Raw genomic sequence first — 13334 nt, forward strand, 5'->3', positions numbered from 1 at the left:
TAACGTCAAGGTGCCCTTAATGCTTAAAGTAATGAAGAAATTTCCATATATACCTACTTCTACAACATGTCCATCAATCTCACTAAGAAGACTATGACATTTTCATCAAAAATGTTTCATAAAATTTGCTATAAGTTTAAATATTCCTACAGCCTACTTGTGTCATTACACTGCTCTTTCCCTTCCTCTGCAAGAGTCATACTCATCATGACCATAATTTTTATTTTTTTTAATATAAACTTCTCTGTTTTTATATTTTTTGTTTGCTTTGACTCTTTTATATTTCTTATATTTCAGCAATTTTTCCCTCATTCCTTTTCCATTACGAAAAAGAATTGAAAGTGAGTCTTGAACACCACCATCATCATCACCATACGAACCCTATAAATACTTAAAGGAAAGACAACAACGTCAACCAACTACAACATATTTGCTGGAATGAAGTAAAAAAGCTTTTAAAGTTCATTGAACTCTTTTTCTTCATTCTCGAGTCTTTCATTCATACATATTAAGCATTTATTTGGTGGTTTTGGTCTAAATTCCAAAAACAAAAAAGTCTTAGGAAATTTTAAGGAATTACTTGTAGAACAACAACTAAAAAAGAAACATGTCAAGAAAAACACAACAACAACATGAAATAAAAAAAATGTTTTTCGTTCATTACCACCGCCAGACCAATAACATGAAATATGTATGAAAATTAAGTTTTCCAGCCCAACTACCCCACAGTAGTGTAGGAAGAAAACAAAAGAAAGAAGAAAAAACAACTACCACCCACCACTTGCACTTGTAAAACAGTAAACTGAGAGAAATTAAATGATCAAATTCTTGGAGATCGAAGTTCTTAAGAATAATAATAGGATAAAGCTCGCTATTTTTACAGATAAAAGATCCTATTGATTATATGGATCTTAGATCTTGTTACAGTTTATTTTTCAAAATACGCTTTTGAATTTTGCCCTCAACTAACTTTATAATTTTTTTGAGTGTATTACACATTTATTTTCTTTTTCTGTTTGCTGTGGGTGGAAGTCTTCCACTAAAATGTTATGATAATGTTTGAATGAAAATGAAAATATACGGAGTTTTATTAAGTGGCTTCTAAGTCAAAGAAGAAACTATAACAAACTATCATAATAATACGAGTAATAAACAATTCGGTTAGATGTAGAAAGGGCAGGGCACAAGATGTTAATAAATTAAAAAATTTTGTTTGTTTTTTTATTTGTTTCGGATCAATGTACTACATTATTTACATGTAAAACTTAAGAATTACATATTTACAAAGAACAATAAAGGCATTAAAGACATCTTATTGTATAACATTTCCTCAATTAATTTGGAGGTAAAATGCTTCTAACTTCGAGGTATTATATTAGCAATTAAATTGCCTAGAACTGAAATGAAAGTGAACTAGAACTGAACTAGAACTGAACTAGAACTGAACTAGAACTGAACTAGAACTGAACTAGAACAGAACTAGAACTGAACTAGAACTGAACTAGAGCTGAACTTGAACTGAACTAGAACTGGACTAGAACTGAACTAGAACTGAACTAGAACTGAACTAGAACAGAACTAGAACTGAACTAGAACTGAACTAGAACTGAACTAGAACTGAACTTGAACTGAACTAGAACTGAACTAGAACTGAACTAGAACTGAACTAGAACTGAACTAGAACTGAACTAGAACTGAACTAGAACTGAACTAGAACTGAACTAGAACTGAACTAGAACTGAACTAGAACTGAACTAGACTAGAACTGAACTAGGCTAGAACTGAACTAGACTAGAACTGAACTAGAACTGAACTAGAACTGAACTAGAACTGAACTAGAACTTGAACTAGAAACTGAACTAGAACTGAACTAGAACTGAACTAAACTGAACTAGAACTGAACTAGAACTGAACTAGAACTGAACTAGAACTGAACTAGAACTACAACTGATCTAGAACTGAACTAGAAATTGAACTAGAACTGAACTAGAACTGAACTAGAACTGAACTAGAACTGAACTAGAACTGAACTAGAACGAACTAGAACTGAACTAGAACTGAACTAGAACTGAACTAGAACTGAACTAGAACTGAACTAGAACTGAACTAGAACTGAACTAGAACTGAACTAGAACTGACTAACTGAACTAGAACTGAACTAGAACTGAACTAGAACTGAACTAGAACTGAAACTAGAACTGAACTAGAACTGAACTAGAACTGAACTAGAACTGAACTAGAACTGACTAGAACTGAACTAGAACTGAACTAGAACTGAACTAGAACTGAACTAGAACTGAACTAGAACTGAACTAGAACTGAACTAGAACTGAACTAGAACTGAACTAGAACTGAACTGAACTAGAACTGAACTAGAACTGAACTAGAACTGAACTAGAACTGAACTAGAACTGAACTAGAACTGAACTAGAACTAGAACTGAACTAGAACTGAACTAGAACTGAACTAGAACTAGAACTGAACTAGAACTGAACTAGAACTGAACTAGAAGTGAACTAGAACTGAACTAGAACTGAACTAGAACTGAACTAGAACTGAACTAGAACTGAACTAGAACTGAACTAGAACTGAACTAGAACTGAACTAGAACTGAACTAGAACTGAACTAGAACTGAACTAGAACTGAACTAGAACTGAACTAGAACTGAACTAGAACTGAACTAGAACTGAACTAGAACTGAACTAGAACTGAACTAGAACTGAACTAGAACTAACTGAACTAGAACTGAACTACAACTGAACTAGAACTACAACTGAACTAGAACTACAACTGAACTAGAACTGCAACTGAACTAGAACTACAACTGAACTAGAACTACTAGAACTGAAACTAGAACTGAACTAGAACTGAACTAGAACTGAACTAGAACTGACTAGAACTGAACTAGAACTGAACTAGAACTGAACTAGAACTGAACTAGAACTGAACTAGAACTGACTAGAAACTGAACTAGGCTAGAACTGAACTAGACTAGAACTGAACTAGAACTGAACTAGAACTGAACTAGAACTGAACTAGAACTGAACTAGAACTGAACTAGAACTGAACTAGAACTGAACTAGAACTGAACTAGAACTGAACTAGAACTGAACTAGACTGAACTAGAACTGAACTAGAACTGAACTAGAACTGAACTAGAACTGACTAGAACTGACTAGAACTGAACTAGAATTGAACTAGAAACTGAACTAGAACTGAACTAGAACTGAACTAGAACTGAACTAGACTGAACTAGAAACTGAACTAGAACTGAACTAGAACTGAACTAGAACTGAACTAGAACTGAACTAGAACTGAACTAGAACTGAACTAGAACTGAACTAGAACTGAACTACTGAACAGAACTGAACTAGAACTGAACGAGAACTGAACTAGAACTGAACTAGAACTGAACTATAACTGAACTAGAACTGAACTATCGAACTGAACTAGAATGACTAGAACTGAACTAGAACTGAACTAGAACTGAACTAGAACTGAACTAAAACTGAACTAGAACTGAACTAGAACTGAACTAGAACTGAACTAGAAACTGAACTAGAACTGAACTAGAACTGAATAGAACTGAACTAGAACTGAACTAGAACTGAACTAGAACTGAATCTAGAAACTGAACTAGAACTGAACTAGAACTGAACTAGAACCGTGAACTAGAACTGAACTAGAACTGAACTAGAACTTGAACTAGAACTGAACTAGAACTGAACTAGAACTGAACTAGAACTGAACTAGAACTGAACTAGAACTGACTAGAACTCGAACTAGACTGAACTAGAACTGAACTAGAACTGAACCTAGAACTAGAAGCTGAACTAGAAGTGAACTAGAACTGAACTAGAACTGAACTAGAACTGATGAACTAGAACTGAACTAGAACTGAACTAGAACTGAACTAGAACTGAACTAGAACTGAACTAGAACTGAACTAGAACTGAACTAGAACTGAACTAGAACTGAACTAGAACTGAACTAGAACTGAACTAGAACTGAACTAGAACTAGAACTGAACTACAACTGAACTAGAACTACAACTGAACTAGAACTACAACTGAACTAGAACTGCAACTGAACTAGAACTACAACTGAACTAGAACTACAACTGAACTAGAACTGAACTAGACTGAACTAGAACTGAACTAGAACTGAACTAGAACTGAACTAGAACTGAACTAGAACTGAACTAGAACTGAACTAGAACTGAACTAGAACTGAACTAGAACTGAACTAGAACTGAACTAGAACTGAACTAGAACTGAACTAGAACTGAACTAGAACTGAACTAGAACTGAACTAGAACTGAACTAGAACTGAACTAGAACTGAACTAGAACTGAACTAGAACTGAACTAGAACTGAACTAGAACTGAACTAGAAATGAACTAGAACTGAGTTAGAACTAAACTAGAACTGAACTAGAAATAAACTGCTTAGAATAATAAAACTAATTAATGAACATTTTGTTTTTTCCCATAAGTGTTAAACAAAAAACCAAAAAATAACTCGCTAATTGATATCTTTTCTAATTTTTTTCAAATACTTGAAATCTACTTTAAATGAGAACCCAAATAAATCAAAATATTTTCCATGATAATTGAAAATACTTATTCCATCCACTTCCCCTATAAATAAAACACTTTCGTTTTATAGAGTAGTTTTCAATTTATAACAAAAGTTCATTAAACTTTGAAAAAGTTTTTTTATTTCTTATTTTAGATTTTTTACAGATTTTTTATTTATTTTCATTATTATTCATATTTTGTAATACAATATTATACAGCTCATTGTTATTTTATGAAATCATTAGTTTTATTTTATTATATATTTTTGTTTGTGTTTTTTTTGGGGTTCTTATTTTTTTTATTATTAATAAATTATTCCCATTTAATATTAATTGTGCATTATTTCAGTTTTCGTTTCATATTTCTTAATGAAAAGTGTTTTTTTTTTTATATTTATTTTTTTCGTATTCGCCATGTAGAAGTCATTTTGTTGGTGTTTTTTCTCCATTTCACTAATGTGTTCATTTTTCGAACATTTTGTAACGGTCATTGACACTGACACAGTTCCGTATTTCGTTGGAAAATTTTCTTTGGTATGAAAAGTAACAGCAGCAGAAGAAAAAAGCTTTTAATATAATTTTCAGTTCATTGCTACTGTGCCATTCTATAGGATTTTCCACCACCATGTTTTTCTTAATTTTTTTCTTAGAATTGTGATTTGGGTGGGAGTTGTTGTGGCTGATGACAGACATATTTTAATGATTTGGAGTGTAATCGATATGTATGCACAAAACTAAGATGAAAGTAAAAAAAGTTTTTATTATGTATTTGCCTTACTAGAACCTTAAAGCCTTTGGATGTGATTAAGGAAGATATTGCTGGCGCTGTTACTATAGTTCAAAAAAGTAACCTCATTATTTTTCAAAGCGTTTACCTAATACATTCTCAGTTCAGTTCTAGTTCAGTTCTAGTTCAGTTCTAGTTCAGTTCTAGTTCAGTTCTAGTTCAGTTCTAGTTCAGTTCTAGTTCAGTTCTAGTTCAGTTCTAGTTCAGTTCAGTTCTAGTTCAGTTCTAGTTCAGTTCTAGTTCAGTTCTAGTTCAGTTCTAGTTCAGTTCTAGTTCAGTTCTAGTTCAGTTCTAGTTCAGTTCTAGTTCAGTTCTAGTTCAGTTCTAGTTCAGTTCTAGTTCAGTTCTAGTTCAGTTCTAGTTCAGTTCTAGTTCAGTTCTAGTTCAGTTCTAGTTCAGTTCTAGTTCAGTTCTAGTTCAGTTCTAGTTCAGTTCTAGTTCAGTTCTAGTTCAGTTCTAGTTCAGTTCTAGTTCAGTTCTAGTTCAGTTCTAGTTCAGTTCTAGTTCAGTTCTAGTTCTAGTTCAGTTCTAGTTCAGTTCTAGTTCAGTTCTAGTTCAGTTCTAGTACAGTTCTAGTTCTATTTTAGTTCCAGTTCAATTCTAGTTTAGTTCTAGTTTTGTTCAAATTCAGTTCTAGTTCAGTTCTAGTACAGTTCTAGTTCTAATTTAGTTCCAGTTCAATTCTAGTTTTGTTCTAATTCAGTTCTAGTTCAGTTCTAATTCAGTTTTAATTTAGTTCTAGCTGAATTCTTGTTCATCTCTAATTTAGATCTTGTTCAGTTATAAGTTTTCTTCATTTGTAATTGCGTTTTAATATAAAATCTGCAAAACATTTAAAAATTCAAATTACAAATATAAAATAACAACTCTAAGTCAATATGCTAAATCACCCTGTTGTTAAAACTAAAGAATCACGAGTCAGCCTATGTTATTACAGCAATCAGCTGTTTTGACAGCTGTGGGAGGCATTTTTTTTTATTTTGTTTTCATTGTGCAGTGTTGTGGGTGCAGTATTTGTTTCTGTTTAGTGATGTTGCGAAAAATTAATTTAATTAATAAATAAAAGTTAAGAGTTTAAAAAAGACATGAAAACCAAAAATAAACGCATTTACAAATATGCTGCCGTCATAGGAGGTATATTTCTACTCGATTTCCTGGGTGTTTTCACACACCTTTTCGAATTGCAATATGATAAATACTTCCACTATCCTATGGAGGGAGATGTTTTAAAATATGCCCAAGCTATGCGGAATAAGCGAACACACCTAGAAGACGGTGAAATTGTGCCAAAGCCTATAAATTTTTATAATTATACATATTTACATCAACGACGTTGTGATTTGGTCAAGGCGGAGAAACCACAACTGACATTACTGATAAAATCAGCATTGCCCAATGCAAAGAGACGCGATGCCATTAGACGTACCTGGGGTTATGAACAACGTTTTTCCGATGTTCATGTAAGAAGAGTATTTCTGTTGGGTGCCAGTACAAGCAGTTCCTTGATGGATATTGCAGACTCGGAGGCTCGACAGTATGGCGATATAGTACAATCAGATTTTATAGATGCTTATTTTAATAATACCATTAAGACTATGATGGGTCTCAAGTGGGTGGTGGAACACTGCCAAAAGGCCCAATACTATATGTTTGTCGATGACGACTATTATGTATCAATGAAGAATGTTTTACGTTTCATAGCCCACCCTACTCTCTATCCAGAGAATGCTGTTTCCCTTAATAGCATGTGGGAGCATAAGGCGAAAGTTCAACATGAAAGACTTTTTGGAGGATTTGTGTTTCAGACACGACCATTACGTCACAAATTTAGTAAATGGCATGTTACTCTCAAAGAGTATCCTTTTAATAAGTGGCCTCCTTATGTAACGGCGGGAGCTTTTATTTTATCCCGTGCTGCTGCCATTGATCTCTACTATGTGAGTCAATATACAAAACATTTTCGTTTCGATGATATCTATTTGGGTTTGGTGGCTCTTAAGGCCGGCATTAGTTTGACCCACTGTGGTAACTTTCATTTTCATCGTCCCCGTTTTAGCGGTCCCGATAGTTATCGTTTTGTTATAGCTTCACATGAATTTGACGATAGTGTTGAAATGGAAAGAACCTGGAATGCATGTCGTTCGGCAAATTATGCTTAATTAGTGGGAGCAGCGTTTAATAAGAGACAATATATTTAAAAAAAAAAACATAGTAATAAAAAAGAAAGTATTTTATGAATCTATCATATCACCAGAGAAGTGTAAAGTGTTTTAAGGAATTGATGCGAAGAAGTGTTTTAAAATAAATTTCAAACTAAAATAAGCGGCTATTAATATTTGTTTTCAATAAATTATAAGCACTGCTGAGAAAGAATGAATCCTATTATTAGAGGATATCATTTGCTAACTAAAGTATCCTTTTTACAATGAGGTAATGATGTCCAGCTTTAAACAGAAACGAATTTGCGAAAGTATTTAAAATAACGAAACATTAAAGGTTTCAGTTATAACTTTTTATCTCTGTTAACTTTGCTAAAAGTTAAACATAATAATTTAGAATTTTGTAATAAAAAAAGTCCAATTAAATAAAACTCAATTAGTGTAGTTTTTTTTAAGTTTTAAACTGTTCCCACGACAAAATTTTATTTCGAAATAAAGTCAATAATTTATTATTAATTCTTATTTAGCTTTCGTTTAAATTTCAATTAAAATTCAATACAATTACTTGTTAACTAAATGTAATTATTAAGTAATAATGAAAATAAGAATTATAATACCTTTCAAAAATACATAATTATAATAATTTTACAACAAAATGACTTTCAACGCTGCCAGAAAGAAGTTTTTAACAAAAAACAATTCATTCATTTATAATTAAATACACATTTTTAAGATTTATTTCAAAGAAACCGTAATATAAATTTATGAAAAAGGAATAAGTTAAGAGAAACAACCATAAATAGTGTGAAATATTTTAAGAAAAGGAAGTACTGATCAGATGATATTAAAATTATTATTCAATGATTAAAAAAATAAAAACTTGTTCATCAACGATTAAACGCAAATAATGAATAATACATATTCCTAAAATACATATGTTGCACATAAAGGGATGTATAAAAATATATAATAAATGAATTAGAATTATTGCGCTGGGGCAGGTTGGGGTGCGGGAGCTAAGCGATTGACAAAGGCAATGCCACCGCGTACTACTTTCCCCACAACGGGAGGAGAGCGAGCAGCTAGACTTTCGGCAGTCATACGTAATTCAGCAAAGGCGTTACGGGTATAGGGATTGCGGCGAGAACTGTAACGCATAACCAAGAAGTGATAGTAGACAATGGGAGTCATAAGGCCAGCTCTGCCCCTGTTATAAGAATAAAAGAAAAAACAACCATTAGTTTAAACTAAATTAAAATAAAAAGACAAAAACTTACATAAAAGTCAAGACAACAGCCAAGGGCATAATAAAGATTTCGGAGAAAGAAGCGGCTTTCAAAATATTAGCTGCCTGAAATTCCACCAAGGAGATTAAGAAACGTGCTCCCCACCAGGAGTTTTGGCCAATAATCTAAAACAAAATACACATTAACTTCTTATAAACTGTTTCTTTTCGAGAAAACACTTACATCCAACAATTTCAATGAATAACTGGAGGCATGTAATACAGCAAACAATACTATTGGCACTAGTATCAATAGTGTTGGTTGTACATTAAAGAATATCAATGAATACATGAGATAATGACATGAATCCTCAACAAACAAACGTGCTAAAAATTCACGTGAGAATGTAAAGGAGGGTAAACGTTGATGTAAACGTAATGCCGAAACGGCAGCATTTGAGAGTAAAACTTTATTGAAGGCGCTCTGTTGATTGCCAAATATGGGCAAGACATAGCCCATGGCAAAAACAATGCCCAATAAACGCAAAAACCACATGGCACCATCAACTTTGTTGGCCTTAAAGTGTTCAATCATTTTGGCGGGTACATTGGCTGATGGTTGGGGTGGTGGTGGTGTCGTTGATGAGTTTGTTGAGTTTTGTGGTTGATCTTCTGCTTCGTTACTCATTTTTTTATGTTTGTTTTGATCTGTAAGAAAATGAAGGAAATGTTAAAATTTAGTATGTTTTATAAAATTTATTATATTTTAATAATAGAGGTTTAAAGAGCTTTTATTCGAAAAAGTTTTACATTTGATATAAGTGAAAAAAGCTTTTTATGTAAAGCTTTTACTAAAAAAAGCTTTATGTGCATAAGGAACTTTTTTTATGGAAAAAAGTTTTATATTTGATGAAAGCTTTTCATACAAAGGAAGCTCTTTCGGAAAAAGATGTTTTATGATAAAAGTTTTCAGTGAAAAGCGGTTTATGAAAAAGTTGTATGGGAAAAAGGAAGAAAAGCTTTTAGATAAAAGTTGTATATTAAGAAACTTATAGTGAAAGGTATTATTGTCAATACATTTTCAAAATTCGCTATTTTTACCGGTAGAAGGATATATAATTTCCAATTCATTTAAGTGTTTTTTCTGGAACTAGTTCTTTTAAACTTTTTTGTTTAGCAATGACATTTCGAAGTAATCTGTTATCAATTAAATTTGTAATCTAATTGATATTGTATTAATATTATAATTATCATAGATAAGTGGAAAAACTTAAAATATGATAAGAAATTATATTTGTTTGTAATCAGTGTACGCGGTTTACTACTATCGCTACAACGAAAGCAATTCTGAAATTCAGTTCTGTTTGAACTAATGTCTGGTTTATAGACTTGTCTATAGTCTAGTCTATAACTTGGACTATAGTGTAGTCAACAGTCGTGTTTATAGTCAGGACTATAGTTAAGTTCTGTTCTGTTCTAAAGTAGTCTTGTCTACAGTCTAGTTTATAGTCTACTCTACAGTCGAGTCTATAGTCTGGACTTTGGAATAGTCCATTGTCTGGACTATAGTTTAATCAATAGACTGGTCTACAGTCTAGTCTATTGTATAATCTATAGGCTAGAGGCTGGACTATAGTTTATACTCTAGTCTAAAGTCTAGTCTACATTCTAGTCTATTGTTCAGTCTACACTTTGAGCTATAGTCTGGAATATAGTTTAATCTATAGTCTAATCAATAATCTGGACTATAGTTTAGTCCAGACTATATTCTACAGTCAAGTCTATTGTCTAGTCTATAGTCTGGACTATAGTCTTGTCTATAGTCTGGACTATAGTCTAGTCTATAGTCTGGACTATAGTCTAGTCTACAGTCTGGACTATAGTCTAGTCTATAGTCTGGACTATAGTCTAGTCTATAGTCTGGACTATAGTCTAGTCTATAGTCTGGACTATAGTCTAGTCTATAGTATGGACTATAGTCTAGTCTATAGTATGGACTATAGTCTAGTCTATTGTCTGGACTAGTCTAGTCAATAGTCTGGACTATAGTCTAGTCTATAGTCTGGACTATAGTCTAGTCTATAGTCTGGACTATAGTCTAATCTATAGTCTGGACTATAGTCTAGTCTATAGTCTGGACTATAGTCTAGTCTATAGTATGGACTATAGTCTAGTCTATATTCTGGACTATAGTCTAGTCTATAGTATGGACTATAGTCTAGTCTATAGTATGGACTATAGTCTAGTCTATAGTCTGGACTATAGTCTAGTCTATAGTCTGGACTATAGTCTAGTCTATAGTCTGGACTATAGTCTAGTTTATAGTCTGGACTATAGTCTAGTCTATAGTCTGGACTATAGTCTAGTCTATAGTCTGGACTATAGTCTAGTCTATAGTCTGGACTATAGTCTAGTCTATAGTCTGGACTATAGTCAAGTCTATAGTCTGGACTATAGTCTAGTCTATAGTCTGGACTATAGTTTAGTCTATAGTCTGGACTATAGTCTAGTCTATAGTCTGGACTATAGTCTAGTCTATAGTCTGGACTATAGTCTAGTCTATAGTCCAGACTATAGTTTAGTCTATAGTCTAGACTATAGTTTAGTCTATAGTCTAGACTATAGCCTAATCTATAGTCTTGTCTATAGTCTAGTCTATAGTCTGGACTATATTCTAGTCTATAATCTGGACTATATTCTAGTCTATAGTCTGGACTATATTCTAGTCTATAATCTGGACTATATTCTAGTCTATAGTCTGGACTATAATCTATTCTATAGTCTTTGCAATAGTCTAGTCTATAGACTGGACTATATTCTAGTCTATAGTCTGGACTATAATCTATTCTATAGTCTTTGCAATAGTCTAGTCTATAGACTGGGCTATAGTCTAGAGTCTGGGCTATAGTCTAGTCTATAGTCTGGGCAATAGTCTATACTCTGGAATACATTCTAGTCTATAGTCTGGACTATAACCTAGTCTATAGACTGCGCTATAATCTAGTCTATAGTCTGGACTATAGTTTAGTCTATAGTATTCTTAATTTATAATCTGGATATTGGGAGATATAAACATGAAATTTGTCCAAAGATTCACAGCTTTATTATCCGCCTAAGCAATAGCTTTGCACTTTACTAAATCACCAACACAAATAACACTTGTAAGAAGAAACAAAATAAAAAAAATTAATCAATAACTTTGGAACTGTAACGTTTATTAAAAGTTTATCAAATATTTATCATACAACCGTAACAAAACATGTATTTAATCACAAACAATAATATTTAAAACAATTTAAAAAAGTTTATAATAACAGGCCTATTATTAAGCGTAAAGTTACTCTAGAATTCCAACTACATAATTTCCAATTCAAATTTGTTAAAAGTTTTTAATGATTTAAATAATAATAATTTTTAAACACAACATACATTTATTTATATTATTACTAGTAAAGAGAGCTTCTCAATCGAGTTTCGATATTTGTCTAGAATTAAAAACACCACAACCGAACACGGCGACTTACTAATACTTAAAACTCGAAAATACAAAACGAAAATTTGTTACAAAAAAAAACAATTGTTGATATAAAAACATTAGTAAATAACTGCAGGTACCTACTCATACATAACCAAAAATTAAGGCAAATAACTGAGAAAGTACGTAGATATAAAAAAAGCAAATAATAAGTGTATGAACAGACCTTTCCGAATAACTAAATAACACACAAACCTACAGTATATGTTATCATTAGAAATTGTTTTTATCTATAAAGCGATTAAATTTAAACAAAAATTATTTTTTTTATAACATTATAAAACTCATAAAAGTGGAAGTAGAGTATAGAGAAATAAAATTTAATTTATAAAAAGCCGGTTGGAAAGAAAGGCAAAAAAAAAACAAAATTATACTATGTATGAATATTTAATGAATTTTTTTCAAAAAATAGGGTTAATTAAATATGATAATGAACTAAATATTCGATTAAATAATGGGTAGAGAACATATATAAAAATTAGACTACAGACTGGCCAATAGGCCAGACTAGAGACTAAACTATAGACTAGACTATAGACAGGTCTATAATGTAGACTACAGACCAGATTATAGACTAAACTATAGACTAGACTATTGCTTAGACTATAGACTAGAATATAGACCTGACTATAGAGTAGACTATAGACTAGACTATAAACTAGGCTATAGACAAGACTATACACTAGACTTTACACTATAGACCTAACTATTGAATAGAATATAGACTAGACTATAGACTAGACTGTAAACTAGACTAAAGACAAGACTATAGACTAGACTTTATATTATAGGCTAGACTAGAGACAAGACTATAGACTTGAGTATAGACTAGACTATATACTGGACTATAGACTAGACTATATACTAGACTAGACTATAAACTGGACTATAGTGAAGACTATTGACTAGACTACATACTTGACTATAGACAAGACTATAGACCAGACTAGAGACTAAACTGTAGACTAGACTATAAACTAGACTACAGACAGGTGTATAATGTAGACTACAGACCAGATTATAGACTAAACTATAGACTAGACTATTGC

General features: G+C 32.1%; 2 protein-coding genes across 3 annotated transcripts in view; one reads left to right on the forward strand and one right to left on the reverse strand.

The window, feature by feature from the left end:
- The first annotated feature begins 317 nt into the window (after nt 1–317).
- LOC119604076 (beta-1,3-galactosyltransferase brn) lies at nt 318–7621 on the forward strand. Its single transcript, XM_037956506.1, has 2 exons — nt 318–341; nt 6364–7621. The coding sequence occupies exon 2, from the start codon at nt 6452–6454 to the stop codon at nt 7523–7525; it is 1074 nt and encodes a 357-aa protein (XP_037812434.1). The 5' UTR covers nt 318–341; nt 6364–6451; the 3' UTR covers nt 7526–7621.
- Nucleotides 7622–8228: 607 nt separating this feature from the next.
- The window catches only part of LOC119604069 (Krueppel homolog 2), a 10918-nt gene continuing 5812 nt past the window's right edge, over nt 8229–13334 (reverse strand). Inside the window, exons 1-4 of one of the 2 annotated variants that reach the window (XM_037956495.1) lie at nt 12180–12272; nt 8995–9458; nt 8803–8936; nt 8229–8732 (exon numbers count right to left, since the gene is read on the reverse strand). In XM_037956495.1, the coding sequence (XP_037812423.1) occupies nt 8510–8732; nt 8803–8936; nt 8995–9438 (801 nt within the window). In that variant the 5' untranslated portion in view covers nt 9439–9458; nt 12180–12272 and the 3' untranslated portion in view covers nt 8229–8509. Of the gene's footprint in view, nt 8733–8802; nt 8937–8994; nt 9459–12179; nt 12273–13334 lie in introns of those variants that run through there. The other variant, XM_037956494.1, reaches the window with a different exon arrangement.

This window comes from Lucilia sericata, unplaced genomic scaffold, assembly GCF_015586225.1.
Source record: "Lucilia sericata isolate MDLA Ls3-8-SP2 unplaced genomic scaffold, ASM1558622v1 Contig000359F_arrow, whole genome shotgun sequence".
Taxonomy (NCBI): Eukaryota; Metazoa; Arthropoda; class Insecta; order Diptera; family Calliphoridae; genus Lucilia; species Lucilia sericata.

Coding starts and splice junctions, on each gene's coding strand:
- LOC119604076 (XM_037956506.1), top strand. CDS start 6,452: ATGAAAACCAAAAATAAACGCATTTACAAATATGCTGCCGTCATAGGA.